Below are 20,324 nucleotides of genomic sequence, written 5' to 3'. Positions count from 1 at the left end.
GGGTCTTGATTGCAGTTGAAGCTCTTCTGCGAGTCTTCATGCGGCCACTTTTGTAAACGAACACCTCTCTTCAATGACCGCCCTCATGAATCCTGGCCCTAGGCCTTTCTGTGATGTTATGATTTTCTGCAATTTTCTGCATAAAAAATATGCACTACGCTCATATGACTAAATTAATCTACATGATTAAGGAAAGCGATGATTAGGGCACAAGCGACAATTTTGATCTGCTGTTGACGATTCCTGAAGTCAACCCTGTTCGTGACGCTGCTGTCTTAGCTTGCAAATTAGTTGATGAAAATCCCCGAATTGTACTAGAAATCAAAAGCTCTCCGGTGCAGTCTAGAAACAAGAAACGAACGAAGGACTTTTAGAAAGAGGCGTCGGAGCCTTATTTTTAAAGTGGGAGTATACGGAGTTTGTGAAGGGGTGGATGGGGGGGGGGGGTGAAACAATTAAACGTCTGAGGGGGAAGATGAAATATTGAGAAGATATTGAAATTACAGAAATAAGCCGTTTGGGAGTTGCCTTTCACCTCAGTTTCAAAACGAGTCCTACCGCACAACCTTCCACATGAATATGAGTTTGATATTGCAATAGACAATAACTGATGTCGCGACTAATGTTATTTCAAGCCAAGAACAGACATTCAGTACAAAGTAAGCTTATGTTTACTTCAGTTGCCACAGTGCATGTATTACATACAGTATATATTTTACAACATTTACATTATGCTCTCGTGTATATATAGTGTATTGATTGTGTACACAATGATAATGTGTTCGAACTGTGTTGGATTGATATATAAATATAGTTTTGAATTTCATGATTGTTTCAGTCTGTTGGGGAGTATTTAACACCACTGGCCGAGTTTCTAATCTTCATTTTTCGTTCCTGCTCATTTTTTCAATTTTCATTTCTTGGGATTCTATTCAGTCGCCAAAACTGTGAGAACCAAACTAAATTTATTAAATTAAACTTTCTTGCTTGTACATGTGTTTGAATCCCTTGTCGAGGCATTGTCAAGACAGAACATTTTATCGAATTTCATTTGTGAATTTTGCCAGCTTCATTTTTGTCTTAAAAAAGACGGGGGGAACAATTTTTGTGGTTGGCATTTATATATTGTCTGCCTCAGGTTTCAGGTTCTTTGGAACCTATTAAATATGACATAAATTTATATCTTACAATAACAATAATTATTTAATTAGTTTGCGTCTTTGAAACTTTAACCAGGGAACAAAGTAGTTTTTCTTGTCCGTTTCATTTTATTTTAAAGGGTGCTAGCCATTTGTCAGGTCTACCAGGCCGAGCCGGTTAGTTTGTTAATATTAAACGTGTGTTCGTCACGATGTCGAAATAGCTTAGCTATTGAAGTAGGTCTAGAACTATTAAACTGAGTTATTTGCTCGATTTAGTGCGGAAAGGACAGCGAATTTTCGTGGTTAGTAGACCGTACAAGTACCATAACAATTGGAGTATTTTCCGTTTTACTGCTGTTAGAGAAAGCTGGCAGGAGGCCTTTTGCCTCAGTTTTCATCAAACGCAGTGAGAAACATGTCCCGTAAGCCAGGCAGACCTGATAAACGAAAAGCACCCAGCGCTTATGTTTTAGCTGCTGTTGCTTGTGTCTGAGTCGAGCCCAGTTCAGTTTCTGGAGATATTTCATTACCTCTTCTGCATCCCAAAAGCTTCTTAAACTCCCTTCTGTATTCTTTGTTAGTAAAACAATAAATCAACGGATTCATGCAAGAATTAATAAACACGAGAACATTGAATCCCTTATGCAATGGGCTGCCGATTTTTGTGATACCGAAGGGACTGAGAATGTAAATAGTTTGCGAGGGAAAAACACAAACCGTCAAGGCCGCTGCTGTTAAAGCGCACATGCGCAATAGTAATCTCTGTCGCCTTCGTTTGTTTACATTTTCGGTGCTTTCCCCGGGGGATGATGGGAGATTCATTGAGATATGAGCAAAAGTGAGCCATGTTAACAAACAGGGAATGTAAAATGCGACAAAACTATAGGCGATAATAAAAGCTCGTGTACCGTACGTTCCGTACGGCGCTTTCTTAGAAATGCATTTCTTGCCAGCAAGACTGCTTTCAAAGAATTTGTTCATGGAAAGTAAACACGTGATAATAAACATGATGAAAACGTAAATGATGATACGTTTTCTGCTAAACTGATTCTTGTATATAATTGGTCTGAGCACACAGTACCATCGCTCGATAGCAAGGCAGGCCACAAGAAGGATGGAAACTTTTCCCATTGCAAACAGAAGATATCTGTTTGCGAGCAGCCGGCAAAAGATCTCGCCACCTAATCCGGGAGGGACTGGGTATGCGGACTTAGGAATGGCGTATCCGGGAGTAGCTACCAGGAAGACTCCTGAAAGAAAAAAAACAACGGAAGTAAGTTTAATGTGATAGCAGTGATACGGCGAGTGATAGGTGGCTCTTAATACTTCTCTGTCTTTGGCATTCTATTACCGTTGATCAACGAATAAGTTTAAAATACAGATTTGTGCCATTTTAAATACATAATCCTCTTCGCGCCTAAGAGGTACATAAGGCCAATGAACAAATTGAGATGTCTATGACGTAAAATCGGCAACCATGGGAATACCAAAAGAGTCCAGACAAACATAAGGTAGCACTTAGCTCCAGAGTTCTTACACTAAACTACAAAAGCCAGTCAAGACAAAAAGTAGTGAATGACTCGCAAGTAATATTTTACGTGTATATAACCTCACCAGTCAGCATATCCACCACAGCCAAACTAAACAGCAGAATATTATGGGGTTTCCTCAACATGGAAGGTTTCCTTAGAAGCACGATACAGAATAACAAGTTGAATGTAAAGGAGGCAACAGCGATCACACAAAATGACACTTGAATAGCAGTGTCCAGGCTATTCGGAGGCGGAGGATTTGGACTGACCGTCGACAAAGGAAGAGAAGTTGTGTCGAGTTCCATGTTAAATCAGCTGCAACATAAACCATAAGTTAATGAGGCTCGTACACTTCAAAATCATAAAAGCAACGTCTTTTTGTGGGTCAGATTTTTTAAGCGCAAAGAAAACAAGGAACGAGCGATGAAGTCCTATAAAGTTATAATATACGGTAAGTATGTTGACCCGTTTAAGGAGATTTTTACAGTCAACTCTCTCTAAGACGGACACCTTCGGGACCGGCCGCAGCTGTCCGTCTTAGAGAGGTGTCCGCCTTGTAGAGAGTCGAGGTAACATGACACCAGTAATTCTGAGATAATAAAGCTAAACCTTTGCACAATGCAACAAACCTTTGCTAGCTGCAACAAGACTAAAATAATAAAAGGACCTTACTTGCTTGTTAAAGCAAAAATTGAGAGCTTCTACAAACTGTAGTACTGTAAGTAGAAAACGACTTTAGTGTCCATACACGCAAACAGAGAAGTAATCCGTTAAAGCGTCATCGTTTTTGGTTAGTAAGCCTGATATACACGTATCCTTAGGGCGCTGACTAACTTTGCTTTAGGTCGATACGAAGTTTGAAAGTATTTTTTCTAATAAAACATGATAAAACACTTCTCAAGTGTCCGTTAATGATTTCAAAGTGTCCGTTGTCCGTCTTAGAGTCCGTCTTATAGGGAGTTTTGTTACATAAAATGACTTAAAAACGGCAGGGACTATCACCAGGTGTCCGTCTTATGGAGGTGTCCGTCTTATAGAGGTGTCCGTTAAGAGAGAGTTGACTGTATATTGAACTTTGTTTGCAAAAAATCGCCCTGTTTGCAAGCGCCTTCCCCATGCATTGGCACGGTTCATGCCTGTTTGCCACAACAGATTTCTTAATTACTGAATTATCTAATGAGTACGTCAATGGAAGAACTGACAACAAACATAATTTCAGGAAGAGTAAACTTGATTAGTGTTCTCACCGTTTTCTCGGGGATAAGAAGAGTTTAGATGCTTCGTGGATTAAGAATGGAGAATTTTTAGTAATTATTATTCGTATAATTATCTATTTATTATTTATGGAAGGGTCCAAAACGAATATGATTATTTTTTAAGTAAAGGCGATCCAAAAATATTATTCTACAATTGCAGTTGAATTGAAGAGAGTGTTTTCAAGTTAATTTATTTTTAGGGGTTATTACAGTGAAATATATCGAAGTTTTCTTTTATCTTGTTTACACCTTTCTGTTCTGTTCTGTTCTGTTTCAAATTCAGTTCCAATTTTTCAACTTGGCTGCTCTGAGGAATATATTTTGACAACTCATTAATGCCAGTAAAGAAATGAAAGCAAAGGAACATCAAAGTTTTCCAAAAAACATAAAGACTTAATTTAAATTTAACAATAGTCCTGAAATTTATAAATAGTTTTTTGTACAATTAAAGGCGTTAATAAAACAGGTATTGAAGGTTGTATAATTAAACTGGAAAGATCCAGTAATAATATAAATAATTATTTTTTTTTCTGATGTTTTTTTCTGTTGTTGCTGTTATTAAAGCACACGTGGGATATGTATATTGTTAATTTAAGTAGAACGTACCTGGAAATGTTCTTAGCTTTCTGTATTTTTTCTTTAAACTGTGAAAATGCCTAATGAAAATGCAAAAAGAAATAATCAATGATACCTACTTATAATCTACAGTTTCACTGGGTACTAAGTCCAAAATCGAAATGAAGTTGAGAGCAAGTAAGTAAATAATCAGCATTAAGGGAGGCGCAGTGAGAGAAGAATGTCTTATCTAAAAAAAAAAAAAAAAAAACCACGACACCAGCTCGGGCTCGAGTCCAGAAGGAAGGAGACCGCATGACGCAACTGCGCCTCCCACTTCTTATTAAAAGTGAGTTGATTTTTGAATACAAGGAATTACAAAGCGAAAAAACTAAAGCATGACTGCTGATAAAAAACAAGAAAGAAACATAGTAGAAAAAAAATAAATGCATTTATTTCTTTTTTCATCTTGTTTTTATACTCCTTTCTGTTCTGTTCTGTTTCAAATTTCCAATTTTTCAACATGTTTGCTCTTAGGAATATATTTTGACAACTCATGCATTAATACCAGTAAGACAGTAAAGAAATGGAAACAAAGGAACATCAAAATTTTCCAAAACTCAAAATGACTTAATTTAATTTGAACAACAGTCCTGGTACCATAAATAATTTATAAATAGTTTTTTTTACACAGTGCAATTAAAGGCGTTGATAAAACAGGTATTGTGTAATGAAAGTCGAAAGTTCCAGAAAACTGAACAATATAAATAATTATTATTTTCGGTTTCGTCTGTTGTTGCTGTTTTTAAAGCACACGTGGGATATGTATACTGTTAATTTTAGAAGAACCAACCTGCTTGTCTGTTTCTTGCAATGTTCTAAGCTTTATTTTTTCTTCAAATTGCAAAAATGCCAAATGAAAATGCAAAAAGAAATAATTAATGATAGCTAATGATAATCTACAGTTTCACTGGGTACTAAGTCCAAAATCGTATTGAAGTTGAAAACAAGTAAGTAAAAAGTCGGCATTCCTGGCTTCGTAGATCAGTTTGGAAGTTGTAATATTTGTGAGACGTAGCTTTTCCTCACTTGAGAAAACTGGTATCAACGATATGTCGTTTTTGTTAACAAACAAAAAACATGAACAAACATACCTGCCCTACTTCAGTGCCTTTCGATAGTTCGTCTTACATACAAACTTAACTTGTTCCAGCCTGAGATTATTTTTAAATATTACAAGTGTTCGTAAAACGTTAAGAGATTTTAAAACATCTGGTTTAAACGCAAGCACACCCGCAATATGAAAATGTCGCTTACCATTTGAGTTATTAGAAAAAGCACTGAGATACAATCATCAATTAAACATATCTACAGAATTCTCCAATGACAAACGTTGACGCAACAACGAACGTTGATGACTCCACGCAGGTACTTTATGTATCTTTGTCGCTTGTCACTTTGCAGCAAGCATAACGAGTGATTCCGCTTGATGACATATTTGACATTGTTATGGGGTGCTGGTGACGTGAAAATAATGCTCTCAAATCAGCGATGAATTTAAAAGATATAAGCCGTCGTATATTTCTCAACTTTTTTCTCTTTCCGTCAATACCATAGGAAACATCTGCTATTTGTTCGAATTATATGTAGTTTATAATCTTGAAGTTTTGACTCATGGAGGACAAGTGTTAAAAATTGGAATAGAGTATGAAAATTCAGACAACGAGCTAACAGGAGTTGGAGACAAACGTGATCACCAGATAAAGATTCAATGCCGAAAGTGTTATCTATGTAAGCTGACCAACTTAGAATTCTATCCTCACTAAAAAAAACTGGAACTGTACGAGAAAAGTTTTTTTGAAGTTCTAAAATGATATCGTTTTAAATGTAAGACAAGTTGTTGAATATATTTTTATATTAAGTTTGGAATAATCGATTCATTGTGGTTTGCGATTAGGTATAATGTAAATTTCAGAAATTTATCTCCATAATTATAAAACTTACAACAGTGGCAAATGCCAAAGTCGCTTGATTATAAAGTTATCAGAAAACCTCAGAGCTGAACACTGTATGGATTGTATTCTTGAAAACAGAATAAGAAATGAAAAGTGTTATTCAAATGAATTACCAAGAAGAAACAAACAGCCATAGAGGTTAACTCTTTAAACTAAAATTAACTTAAATCCGTGGTTAACTACTTAAAATAAATCTTAAACCAACGATAAATTGCAGTTTTAAATTGAGAAAAATCATGCAAAAATACATCTTTTAAGCAATATTTACCGTGATTTTCAGATTTTAAGTTGCGGTTTTTTTCCGTCCGTTAGCACTACTGTAGTTTCAGTACTCAAAACTTTGGCACGAAACATGACTTAAACTCACTCTGTTAAATGCAAAATAAATTTTTCGTTTGAAGCACGTTTGTATGTTCAAATAATGTCGCTTTTTTGTTATTCAGAAGGACATTACGCAATTAAAGGAAATTAAAAACACTTAAATTCATCTGCGTAATTGAGAGCCAATTTATAACTGACACAATAACTTTGAAAAACATCACAAAAGGAAATGAAAATGCTGCATAAGTTCCGTCTTCACGGTTAAAACATGTTGAAAATGCAATCTATTATTCATCACAAGAACATTATTAGGAAATGAAAAACACCTCTAACGTTATTGCTTCTAATTGTTTACACACCAAAAATCAATTTTCGTGCGTCAGTTTTTCAAGGTATATTTCTCGTAAATTTTTGTTGACTTATTCAAATAGATCATTTTTCAAATATCCTTCCACATGCACGTCCAATATTGTCTTTGTGTTTTTTCTCTAGTCACGTATCGATCATGTTGATTCTCTCACATGTTAAGTAAATTTCGTACCAAAGCCCAGTTTTTATAACATGAAGTGACTAGGAGTACCACTACTCCCCCTGAATAGAATGCCAATCCATCGAAGGCTACCCAGCCATCTAAACGTGGCCGTTAAACACCTGGGTTAAGGGAGGCGCAGTGAGAGAAAAGTGTCTTATCTAAAAACACAACACCACGACCCTAGCTGGAGCTCGAGTCCAGAACACTCGATTTATGGCCCGAAGGAGACTGCATGACGCAACCGCGCCTCCCACTTCTTATTAAACGTGACTTGACTTTTGAATACAAGGAATTACAAAGCGAAAAAACGAAAGCATGACAGCTAATACAAAACAAGAAAGGAACATAAAACTATGTAGAAAAAAAGGAAGAATTGCTCCATAGCTTTCATTTGAATAGTTATATAATAGGGTTCATCTTCAGAATAAAAATCCAGAATAAACTTGATGTAATGCTTACCAAGCGTAGCTAAACTTAAATTTTCCGTTCCGGCCCATTTTCTTAGTTTACAATCAAGGTGTGATTTGTTTTAATTATTGGCGCCAGTCCATTTCTAGCTGCGAATGATGTGGTAATTATGCGCGAGCTTGATAAACTTTTTGGCAATGATCATGTCAGTTCAGTTGACATATCTTTAAATCAAGAAGAGTCAAATATACAATACACTTATTAAATTTGTTCTCTTCGGTTTCTGTTTTCCCCCTTGGTTTGTATTCTTTTTAAAACCTCACCTCTGTTTGACATATATGAACACAAGTGAAACTAAATGTTCAAAAGTTGTTCATGACGGTATACATGTTTAGTATCTTCAAATCTCTAATTTCACCACCTCCCAGCTCGTTTTTTTTAAACTTAACATAGCAACAACATACAATCCCTGTGCATACGGCGAATGAGTTATTTCTCATTTTGATGATGTTTTTTTTTTCTTAATCTCACTTCAGTAAATTCTTACGTTCGATAACAAAGCTTTCCTTCAATTTTATGGTCATCGAGATGCGACACCGTGGATCATTCTGCCTTCTCGTTCTGATTATTGTGACAATTCACAAAATTCAAAGCTTACCTGATATCAGCTTTAGTATGCTTCTGTCAGGTCTTTGCGGTGGTCGTCCCAAAACATGAATTTTAACAGTTTTAAAAGCACTAGGAGGACCAAATTTCTTGCTTTAATTGATCAATGTTGGAGAGTTGTTTCGAAATGTATGAAACCCAAACACAATTTATTTAAACACCTGTCCTAGGTGTGGGTAAATATATTTTCTTTTTAAATTCATTAAATGATTTTTTTCGCTGACAAGCTTAACTTATGGGTAGGCTCGGAAAATGTGTTTAACATACGTCAAATTAGTAAAATGGAAATATCAATGCTGACAATGCTGATAATATCACGCTGCAACAGTTTTACAATATAACCCAGAGGCCTCGCAGTGAAATTTGAAAATTTATTACAAAGGCAGCTTTCTCTTTTGCTGTTTAATCCAGAAATATTCACATTCACAGAAGTATGGCAAAAAAAAAGTTCGAAGCCTATTTGTTAAGAATATTTGTGCTTAATTTTGGGATTCGGATTGAAATGACTTTATGGAGCCCCGAGAAACCCCCAAGTTGGCGTTTAGTTAAATTCATTCTAATTATCTTCTGATCTTTGCAGTAACATGGAAGTCAGCGAGAACATTCGAGAAAAAAAAATGTGCGATAAACCACTTTATAACCTTGCACAGGAGAATAAACAATTGTGTAAAAAATACATCTCATGTCATGTTTTCTTGCCTTAAACATCATTTGGTATAATGCTGACAGATATGACAACTTATATCCTGCATTTTAACAACTTGCTACAATTATTATAACAATAACCTGGTAATTGGGACATAAATTATGGTTCCCCTAGGCAGAATCAACGTAAAAAATGAAGTGATTCTTCTATCTATATATGCAGCTGGCAGTAGAGTCAAAATAGGAAAGTTGTGCAATTACTGTGTTTAAGTTTTTTGTACAGCTCCAAGAGAAGTGCAAAAATAAAACTCGTATATAAGTTATGTAAGTTATATGAACAAATGAAAATTAAAATACATAGTAGTTTCTTTAAAATTCTGCTCCCAAAACTGCAGTTTTGTAGCAGAACACTTCGTTTTTAGAAATTGAAGTTAGTAAATCTTGTTCTACCAGTACAATTTTTAAAAGTAAGAAATAAGGAAAGCTAGTTAAAAATAATAATTGCTTTTCATCAGTGAAAAACTCTGAATAAAGCAAGCATGCAGATACGAATTTATATATCGTCAAAAAATAATCGATGAACCAAGAAAAACGTACTACTCGTGTTACACAGAAACCGTTTACGTTCTAGAATTGCAATAATATTAATTTGGTAACAACAACCAAGTTATAATAAGCGTGTCTTAGAATAATGTTTAAAGTTGATTGATGAAAAAAAAAACTTTGGATGCCTTACCTGGAATTGCCGTTTTCAAAGTCTGTGAGGCACCTATACGCAAAATTTCTTTCTGCATCCAAAATTTGTTAGACGGTTGCCGTAAGCTTCATCGGTTATATTAGGAACAGTTTGGACATTAACATCCGCTTCATATTAATAAATACATATGCCGTTTCTTTACCGACATTTCCTCCAGTTAATTATGCCAAGCTTCGATAAACATGAAAAACAGATAAGCACGTTTTAGGCACCGGTTCGAACAATTTGTTAGCGGTTTAACGACGTTTTTCTACAAAAAAAAAAAACAAATAGTAATTCAATTCAAACTGTTGTTAACCCGACAAAAAGCCAGTTGCTTAATATTAAAAAAACAACAACGACAAAACGTAAATAGCCGCTATCTTGAAGGGGGCGTAGGAAGAAAATTGGCCCGGTACAGGAATATTTGAAATTATTGAGTAAATACTTCACGTAGGGTTATTGCATTTCTAGGATTCTGATTGGCTCACAACTGACCTCCAGGCTCCAGTTAATTACCGGCGAATAAACGGAGTTCTTCTACATATAGAAAATGAACGGGGAAGTGTTTTTAAAATTTTGTTGGGCGCAACAAGAAATTTTTAAAAGCAAAAGATGGCTAAAAATCTTAAAATCACTAAATCTGCAGAGCATTTGCCCGTCAAAATAAACAAAATATCACAATTAACTCTAGTAAGAAATAAACAAGTTTGATACAAAATATTTAATGGAAAATGTATGTAAGGGTACGGCAAAAACGACTGGATGAGCACAAAATCAGAAATGAACGACTTATTCCACACATCTTTCTGTAATACAGAAATTACAGATATTTTAGGAGATAACTTTTATCAGATTGCATCGTCGTGTTTTTCGCACCGAGTAGCTTCTGAATTTAAAAATAGTTTCTTTAATATTAAAATGTTTCGTTTTTGTGGTCATTTTAAAAATGACGTTTTTTTCCACTGATTACTTCTTATGACTTGTACAATTCGCGGCAAATTGGTCACGTGATCAAGAAAACATCGGATTGTCATGGAAAAAATGTAATTGGAATCAAATCTATTTTCGTCTTCATAAAAATCAAGGCTATCTGTGTAAAGGAAATATTTATTTTAATTTCAAGTTTATTAAAATAAGCACACATTTGAATGGCGTTTGACATCGAAAGTATATCATGACAATTATCAAGTGCATCTACGAAATCCGTGACTACCGTGAGCTGTTATTATGAAAGATAATTTTCCGGTGCACAAATATCATCTAAATTATGAATTAATAAATAGATATATTTCCGCGCCGCAATCGATCAAGTTTGTCGATATCTAGTTAGTTCGGGTTAAAATAAGCGAACTGCATACTCATCATCCTAGCTTAACACAGAATTCTACAACGGAATTTCGTGTGTGTGTGTGTGTTATGTTCGTGACTATTATGAACATGACACTGATTACCATTAAACTCCACGCATGCAGATCAAATTCTTTTAAGTGCAATTGTGTGAGTCACCTCGTTCCCCCATATAACAAAATAAAGACAAAAAGGCAAAGAATTAAGAAATAGAAGATTTCGCACGTGTTTAAATACCGTAGAATTCCGGTTATAAGCCCTGGGCTTATACAACTTCGTAAGGGTTTTTGGGTGGGCTTATAAGCGGAGGGGCTTATATCCGGGAGGGCTTATAAGCGGAATGAAAAAAACGTTTCGAAACGAGCCACGGGAGTTTTGATGGAAATACGTTTCAGACGTTTTTTAGTTAAAAACGCGTAATAAAGCAACATTTAGCCCTATTCAGTACTGTCGTCCGGTAGAGGGGGGCTTATAATCGGATGTATTATTTTGTTTCCAGGATGATGGGCCTATAACCGGGGGGGCTTATAACCGGAATTTTACGGTAGCCTGATTTATACACGAGATAGTTTTGGAGAGCTCGAAATTTAATATGTAAGCCTACATAAGTTCTTTGGAAATCCCCCAAAGTTTCTGTCATCTTTGTTATGTAACAAGCACCTTTTTTCTGTTTTTTCTTTCTTTTTTTATGTAAAATAAAGCCAACAAAATGCAATGTGCGCCACACGTCATGTGATGTCACTGACCAATCAGAACGTCCGTTATATGGACAAAAATTGTTAATAAAACAAATAGAAATTCTTGTGCAATATTTACAAAATACCGCGTGTACACTCTCTCTTTTTGTATACTATTACATGTATTGAAAGCAAACACCTAAACCAAGAAAGTCAACAATACTATCAGAAGTAAGAGTGGGCTTAGAGTGCAGCTCTTAATACAAAGCCAAACAAACGCAAAATATCTCGTTCAATATTTTGTTTATTCCGCTTACACTTTTCACAGTCAGTTAATGTCACAGCTCCGTCAATTTAACGTACTTTTGACCAAAACGTTATCTAGTATGCGGACCGGCTCCTGGATCGAGCGAGCCTGCGAACGTGAACAAGGGCACATAGCTAGTAACGAGCCGACAAAACAAATTAGAATTTATTTATTTTTTAAGGTTTTGTAAGATAAGAAATACTTTAAATATGAAAGAAACGTTTTGTTTTTCTGTTATTGCCTGAGTAAGAATTTTCATCTGGCTACGGTCCTGACAGCTCTTAATAATTTTACCCTGAGGTGCCATTAGCAGTTCAGAAAACAGTTAAAATTGGTCGCGTTTCTGTTTTTATTTTTATAAACTTGCCACGAGTTGTAGAACTGATCCGATTTTGCTAGTGAACTTTTTGTAGCTTGTGCTAAGTAATCAAAGCTCCAATTTTCAACTGACTACTTGATTAAATTTCTAAGCTTTCCACGGGCAAGGTTTAAGGTTTCTCCGTAAAGCAAAATCATATATCCCTTGACTAAGTAATGCTAGATCCTCACAATAACATCCTGTACCGTGTAATACCTAGCCTCCCACGCAGGAGTGAAACACGATCGCCCCTAAGAACGACTGCGTGGGAGATTATGTAATACCCTGTCCTATGACTTTGCAGACTTTTTTGAGCCGTGAGTTAACTCAGAAAAAATGAAAAAAAAAAAATGCTCGCTGTCAGAGGAGGTCAAAAAGCTCTTATAATTGCCGAAAATCACTAATCATATAAGATGAAAACACTTTTCTCATTCAAGACATCTAATGAACGGTTGAAAGACCTTGAAATCTGCATGTCAAAGAAGAAAGCACTCAGAAAGAGGCCGTTATTCTCCGTAATATATATTACCGCATTCAATATCAAGAATAAATCAGTTTTACTTTCGTCATTTGTCTGTGGCGCGACTCCGAGAGGTGCAGCCCGCAACAGTTGATAGCAGTCAGAGGTTCCACGTTAAGGGGAGCAAACTTGCGAAGTTTATGGTAAGGTTATATAGTTTCTCTATAACAATCAGTTTAACATTTTGAGGTAGCTAGTCAGTTCACCATTTTGTTATTGCAAAAATGGGTGTGAATTTTCTCCGAAGCTCTCGGCTCTCATTGAGTCCAAACAAACGTCTTATCGTTCTGACCGAGTGATCTAGCCCTTTAAATTCCTATTTTGCTTTTGCAAAATTGAACGCTTTGCTAAAATTTATTGAACCTTTGACCATAAAGTGCAAGTTTACACGGTTTATATTCAAATTCGCTCTCCGCTCAACCGAATATAAAACATTTATCATGTAATAGGCAACCACTTTAAGGGGTGTGTCAACACGAACCGTGTGCGACCCTCTTTATTATGTCTTACAATCACAAATACATAAATTTAGCAAACAATACATGGCGAAAATAACGAGAACTAATAACAACTATAAAGTTTACAAAAATCGGAACATCTGCTAGTACAATATAAATATAATAACATGATAGTCCAATACTCGAAAACGCTAATCAAACTTAGTCATTGGGTATTTAATTTAGAGGGCGAACTGACGCGGTCGTAAGACTCGAATGAATACAAATGAAGACATACTAGTTATGCAACGCTTTCGAGTGGTATACTATGGAATATCCCACGAGTCACTTGTATTTTCTCGGTATACACACTCGCCTAAAGGCTCGTGTGTATACCAAGAAAATACAAGTGACAAGTGGGATATTCCATAGTATACCACGAGAAAGTGTTGTGTAACTATTTTATACCATGCCATAGAAAATACGCTCACTAAATTTCATCGAGAATAAGATCGCAGCGCACGATGGGAAGGTTGGGTTGAATGCCGTCGAATATACAACGGCTTTCCTGTATTCTGATTGGCTGTATTTTCTATGGCATGGTATAAAACGCAATATATATACCCAAAACACGGCTAATGAGGCATTGTACAGAATGCCACATAACACCCCCGAGACTTGGTTACGTAACCCATGATAAATACATTTATATCATTATACAAAAGTCTTTATTTTTTACTCGTTTTATAAAATCGTTTTCTAATAAGCTTCAACCAAGCAGCTCAGAAGCTTATGCACATTCATGCAGAAATGAAACTGATCCAATAGTTATACAATTATTCAGTTTTCCAATGCGTGCTACTCTTTTAGGTTTTTCAATCCAAAAATGCCGAAAATGTTAACGTCACCCCACCTGAAATTTAAATTTATATACACTTTATAAAGTTTTCGGCTGTCTTTGAGGCCGTAACTATGGTCGAAGAACATATTTACGAGCATTTTGCAAAATCCCTTACTGTGAAATATATATAAATTGAAGGCATCAGCTACAACAATACAATGTTAAACTGCTGCGATAGATTCAGACAATGCCAGTTTGCTACTTTTAGAGCTGAATGTTATATTTTCGCGCCCTTGGACCAAACAAAGTGTTATTGTAAGTCACAAGATTTCAAGTACAGATTTCAAGTACATTTTTCGATCGTTCGTCAGTCTTACAATGTGTGACAATATGCGAGTTTGATAAGTTCAACAATATTCTAGACATTGGATCAGTTTACGTTGGTCATTAAATTATGACGTAGGTAGTCTTACCGCGAGTTAATCAGTTTTTACTTTTCGAACTTAAAAAAATGCACGAGGGGTTTAAACGTTGACATTTTCTAGTTAGATGACTTAGATAGTAGATAGTTGGGAACTTCTATGAGACAGCAAAATCCCGGTGGTAGCTTCAGAAGAACGGAGCTGTAAAAACAGCGTAAAGAGATATGGTTCGGCGCATTGGGTTTGGCTCAGAAACTAGACCCAAATACTACAAGTTGCTTTACAGCCCAATCATTGTATTCAGCTTCCGGTAATTATGAAATACTTTTTATCGAATACGTCATAAGGCATGTCTATCTCGGACATTTTTTATATTGGAGTCAATTTTCAACCACATAAAATAAAAATGTAGTTAGAATGAAAGAAAACGCCAAAGGTCGAAGCTTCTTTGTTTTATATTGAAATTGTCATCCTGACTCATCAGATTTGTAATTTACTCGACATTAAAATATTTTTGCCACTCAGTGACTGCGATAAATACTGATGTTTTCGCTCAGAAGACATTTAAATTGGAATTTAAATTGACAAATCTTTTCCCAATTCCCCCTACCTTTTAAATGAAAAAATTTTATCGTCATCAATTCGCCAAAATAATCAGATCGAAGGTATATATTTGGCGAGATGGAAAGCATAAAAAGGTCGAGTTATTCGCCGATTAAAGCCCTTTTTTCGAAACAAATGTCTTCTCATGACATGGTTTTAAAATCAATGCGGGATTTTTATCAATTTTGTTTTCTTACAAAAAAGTGCGAAGCGGGTTGGATGGGTAGAAGAAGAAAAAAACACTGAACATGCGACCAACGAGAACAGCATAAAGTGAAAAGATTTTCATCAAAAGGACATAAATTGAAATCTGAACAAAAAAGAAGTTAACGGTCTGGGAAATGGTCTGCTGGTTGCTTAATTATCAGCTGCAGTCAGTAATAAAGAGATCATTTATCATTTAAGAGAATGAAAACGTGAAATGAATACTGTACTTTAGGTAACCGGCGGTCGTTTCGCCTACGAGTTGTATCGCTAACGACCAGTTCGCTAACGAGTTAGGTCGATTCGCCTACGTGTGAAGTCGTTTCGCTAACGTTTTATGAAGATTCGGAGAAATATAGCCGTAAAAAGAATTACATTTGGTTTACCAACGTGAGTTCGATTGTCTTATTCTGTTGATGAAGAAGCTTTGTTTCTCTGTTGATGAATAAAAACTTAAAGAGACGTCAGGGTATTAACTTTTATACGTTAGCGAAACGACCTATAGCTCGTTAGCGTTATGACTTCAGACGTAGGCGAAAAGACCTAACTCGTTAGCGAACTGGTCGTTAGCGAAACAACTCGTAGGCGAAACAACCGCAATTCATATCAAACACTCGACTGATCGTGCCATTAAACATGCGTTAAATTTGTACAAGAGTACCATATCATACATCTTCTTTTTCACAGAAAACAAAATTTTCTTTAAATTTTATCCAAAGTCAGGGAGAAATTCATTTTGATGTTTTATCTCTACTTATTGGTGTCAAAAGCTTGAGATTTAATAATCATATAGCGTATGTTTGATATGTCAACTACTGATATCAATCATATCACCCCGAGTAAGCACCCAGGGCGCTTATCAACTTTCGCAATTTTTCATTTAGTGTCAACTTCTACGATTAAAGACAGTATTTATTTAATGCACATTTATGTCGTGCATTTAAACAGGAACATTGCCTCTTTCTCTAACTTCATTCGTTCATTTTTGACTGTTTTCAAAAGAAGGAATGGAATTTTTCATTTCATATTTTGGGTGTTTCTCGATCTTTCTTCGTGGGTGGGCGATTAATCGAGGAAATATTGTAACTGTTATGCGGAAAAAAATTAATGGCGACCATAACAACGTTTTCCTTAGTGAAAACAGAATTTTATTATTTTTATAACCGGCAGTTCGAACAGTATAAATAAACTAAGTAACACTGAAAAATATTGTGGAAAACATTATACAGTTTTTTTTTTTCAAAACAAACCCTGACCTTACAAAATAAGTCAGAGATGGGAGATCATTTATCAGCAAGCAATAAATAACACTTTACTATTCAATTAACCCTCAACTAAGTCACAAGTGCGAATAGCCGATTAATTTCACTGTCCTCGTAAACACACTGTCGAGCAAAAAGGAAAACATAATCAGCTAGCCATGGGATGTTATCTTGAAGAGCCAACATATTCCTGATTTGATTACAAACATCACAGAAAACTATGTCGGGAAATTGGCATGCAGAGAGAATTTACACACTGAAAAATTTGGTCAAAAAAGAAGAAAAAAAAAGAACCCCCCCGATTAATAGTTGTCATCCATATGAAAGTGCGCCCTGAATGTGCACCTTAGGTGGTCCGCTCTGTTGGGTAGGAAAAAGAGGTCTCTTATGCCTGCAGAGACCCACTCGAAAGAAACGACAAGAAAACCTGTTTTTTAAAACAACGACAAGGCTAATATAAAGTTTAATTTTGTTTTGAAATCGATAAATATGGTTTGAGATTACATTTGACGTTAAAATCAAGTTTCATTGCAGTTGTTCGTATAGAAAGACAATACCACCGTTTGTATGCATAATATAAAAAATAAAATTACTTTTAAATTAAGACCAGTAAGTCACCAGGTGGCTCATTATCGCAGAACTGTGCTAATGAATGACCTTTACATTGACTTAGTGATTCACTTTAAAACTATTAGAACCATCGCTTAATTGTCTCAAAGAGATAACCCCCAAAGGCAGTATAGGATGCATTTAAAATGACTTGGCTGATGCATTCAAACTGAACTCTCTCGAAGGATGTATTCCGGAAACCCCGAATAATTTTGATATACCAATGTTGATATACCAAATAAAGAGAAAAGCCAAAAAAATGAAAACCTTTATGTGAAATTTACCAAAAAGAGCACGTATTTTGACCTTCATATGTCTGTTTGGTGATTTTTGTTAGAGCACCCTCCTATTAAAATGAAATTCCTTTGATACTAGAACTGTGGGCAAACACGACGTTCTAGTGACAGAAAAAGATAATCCAAAGTATTGTATACAAAGTAGACTGCAATTTTCATCAAAAACCCATAAGGTTTTCTGTTTTCATGAAATAAATTTCACGTCAAAAAAGGCTTGGGAACTTGACGCGGTTATCTGTAGCTTTGAATTTTAGTTTTAGTACTAACCTGTGAACCTGTATGCAATTTAATATCAAAAATATTTTAAGATAACATGCTCTACTTACGTTTATAGCCTTGCTGAACATGGAAAGCACTGACTTGTTATCAGACTTGCCGGCTAACAAGAGCATCGCTCAACCGACAAACCCAAGCAACCAATCACATGTATTTACAGAAGTCATCCAATCAGAACCTGTTCTACGGGTTGCGTTCAGCATGATCGCTGGTTCAGCTTTTGTGTTCAATCTCATGTTCTGTGTTGTGCTTTTGAAGAAACCCGCCATGATGAAAAAGCCATATAATACTCTACTGTTTAACTTGGCCATCACCGACTTATTCACAGGTGAGAAAATGATAATGATAATCGGTCTAGTTATAGACCAAATACACCATGTTGCCTTTCTTTCCTACGACATGGCCAACCCAAATCACCGCCATTGGCCGGCTTGGATGCATGACAGCATGAAGCACTCCCTATATAACCATAGTTAGTAGAGGGTTCCTCTACTAACTCTGATATAACGCAGTGATGACTTATTATCCTCATGCCTTTGATTTTTGCGAAGGTTTCAATTTCGTTATTTTCATTAATCGCAAGATTTCAACTGTGAAGCTGATTCGTGAAAATTTTCTGGCAAATTTTAAAAGCACTCGATCCATCCTTAACCCCGCGATAAAAAATGCCATTGGCCAGGGTATACCAATAGGTGAGCCTCGAGCCAAGCGGCCTATACTGTCGGAGCTTATCCCGGTTTCGTTAGCATTACGCGGCTAGAAATATTTCTACTCCCCCCTGGGTAAAAAGCTCCATCGCAGGGTTACCCCCAGCATTATTTCGCCGGTACCCATTTATACAGGCGGAGAGAGGCACTAGAGAGTAAAATATCTTGTCCAAGAACACAACACAGTGCACCCAGCCAGGGCTCGAACCCGGACCGTTCGATCCGGAGTCAAGCACGCTAACCATTAGGCCACCGGTATACTAACTACTAGAGTATTAACTGACCAATCAGCGTCCCGATCCGGATTCAGGATCATATACGTCATCAAAATTGAATTTCTACATAAGTAGTCGCTTCTCAAGTGGAATGCCAACCTCGTTCCCAGGTTGGTGGAATGCTCGCAGTGGAGGAAAACCGCCGACATGGGTGACGCGGCATTCCAAAGCTATAAAGCATCCCGAGGCGTCACAGCGGACGAAATTAACAAAAATTTCTTATTTCATTCCACAGCAATTCTTCTGATAGCAACTCCAGGCTACGTGGCAGAAGAACCGTTGTTTCCAATCCCCGAGGATTTTAGCGGTGACATGTTCTGCGTGCTACTGGACACCAGGTTGCTCCTCTTTGCAGTGGCCAAAGTCTCCATTTTGCTAGTCACGTTCCTCGCCGTTGAGCGCTGGTACTGTGTGATGAGGCCTATCAAGTACAAGACACAGTTTGGCCGAAAGCGCCGTATCCTCTACATAGCGGCGTCTTGGGTCATCAGCATCACTCTGCAAGTTCACAAAGTGTTCGAGAAGGAACTTGTCGGAAATGAATGCGTTACCATTGGTGCTCCATACAGTCCTTACGGGGAGCAAGGTTCGCAAGCTTTCATAGCAATTTACAGCTTTACAAACTTTATGATTCCGTGCCTGGTGACATGGTTCATTTTTGCCCATATTAAGTTTCGCATGCCCCATGCTCCAAAGGGAACACAACACAGCGACCGCAGGAAAATCCAACAAAAGTTGGTATTGCGCCTGTGCGCTCTGACAGCCGCTGTCTTCACACTGTGCTGGCTCCCCGCCCAAGTGAGTTACACTTTTTCGCCGTTTGGCATCACTGATATTAAAAGCACGCTACACAAATCGTTGCTCGTAATTGCGTTTCTTAATTCGTGTTTAAATCCTCTGATATATTGGTATTTTCATAAGGAGTACAAAAGAGAATTTATCAAGCTCTTTTGCACGTGTAAAATGCCCCATTACGTCGCCCCCTCTACCGCGCGTAGTGTTTCTTATCACATAGGAGCCAGTCACAGAACTCCCGAAGTTAGGCCTCCACAAAAGACCACATGTATATAACTCCTACCAGTCTACGAAGGCCAAGACAGGGTTCGTATTCTTTTGAGCTTTTGAAATTCCATGACTTTTTATGACCTTTTCCATGACTTTTCAAAGTTTTCCAGGAGCTACATTAGACCATTTTTCTTGGAAATTTTTAAACATTATCTTGATTTTGGGTACGTTTTAAACCTTTTTCCAGACTCGTACTTTTCCTCACTAAAAATAATCTGCCTTATTTTTTGGTACAATCATTACCATCTTCCATGACTTCCAATGACCCAAACTTAAATTCCATGACTTTCCAGGCCTGGAAAACGAA

At 36.5% G+C, this 20,324-nt stretch overlaps 2 protein-coding genes and 1 long non-coding RNA gene across 7 annotated transcripts in view; 1 reads left to right on the top strand and 2 right to left on the bottom strand.

The window, feature by feature from the left end:
- Nucleotides 1–3,562, bottom strand: part of LOC144643800 (uncharacterized) — a 73,012-nt gene extending 69,450 nt beyond the window's left edge. Inside the window, exon 1 of the long non-coding RNA XR_013568977.1 lies at nt 3,406–3,562. This is a non-coding gene — a long non-coding RNA (uncharacterized LOC144643800). The remainder of the gene's footprint in view (nt 1–3,405) is intronic.
- On the bottom strand, nt 745–18,087 carry LOC144643793 (galanin receptor 2a-like). Of its 5 annotated transcripts, XM_078503139.1 has the most exons (4): nt 8,420–8,536; nt 4,537–4,586; nt 2,757–2,989; nt 745–2,392 (listed from the first exon to the last, which is right to left on the bottom strand). In XM_078503139.1, exons 3-4 carry the CDS (start codon nt 2,977–2,979, stop codon nt 1,605–1,607), a joined length of 1,011 nt encoding a protein of 336 aa, XP_078359265.1. In that variant the 5' UTR covers nt 2,980–2,989; nt 4,537–4,586; nt 8,420–8,536; the 3' UTR covers nt 745–1,604. The 5 variants fall into 5 exon arrangements, with proteins under 5 accessions (XP_078359265.1, XP_078359267.1, XP_078359264.1 ...); XM_078503141.1 differs by lacking the exons at nt 4,537–4,586; nt 8,420–8,536 and adding an exon at nt 18,021–18,087; XM_078503138.1 differs by lacking the exon at nt 4,537–4,586.
- On the top strand, nt 13,086–20,135 carry LOC144643791 (somatostatin receptor type 2-like). The gene is made up of 3 exons (XM_078503136.1): nt 13,086–13,163; nt 18,029–18,298; nt 19,188–20,135. The coding sequence occupies exons 2-3, from the start codon at nt 18,040–18,042 to the stop codon at nt 20,021–20,023; spliced, it is 1,095 nt and encodes a 364-aa protein (XP_078359262.1). The 5' UTR covers nt 13,086–13,163; nt 18,029–18,039; the 3' UTR covers nt 20,024–20,135.
- Nucleotides 20,136–20,324: the final 189 nt, after the last annotated feature.

Source organism: Oculina patagonica, chromosome 2 (genome assembly GCF_052425735.1).
Source record: "Oculina patagonica isolate OP01 chromosome 2, crgOcupat, whole genome shotgun sequence".
NCBI classification, from domain to species: Eukaryota; Metazoa; Cnidaria; class Anthozoa; order Scleractinia; family Oculinidae; genus Oculina; species Oculina patagonica.
The sequence above is the reverse complement of the archived record's forward strand: the minus strand, read 5'-3'. Positions and strand labels throughout refer to the sequence as shown.

Excerpts from the sequence above, each read along its gene's own strand:
- LOC144643793 (XM_078503141.1), bottom strand. The coding sequence starts at position 2,979 with ATGGAACTCGACACAACTTCTCTTCCTTTGTCGACGGTCAGTCCAAAT. Across the intron at positions 2,393-2,756 it reads TGTGGTGGATATGCTGACTG|GAGTCTTCCTGGTAGCTACT; the intron begins GTGAGGTTATAT and ends TTTTTCTTTCAG.
- LOC144643791 (XM_078503136.1), top strand. The coding sequence starts at position 18,040 with ATGGAAAGCACTGACTTGTTATCAGACTTGCCGGCTAACAAGAGCATC. Across the intron at positions 18,299-19,187 it reads CATCACCGACTTATTCACAG|CAATTCTTCTGATAGCAACT; the intron begins GTGAGAAAATGA and ends TTCATTCCACAG.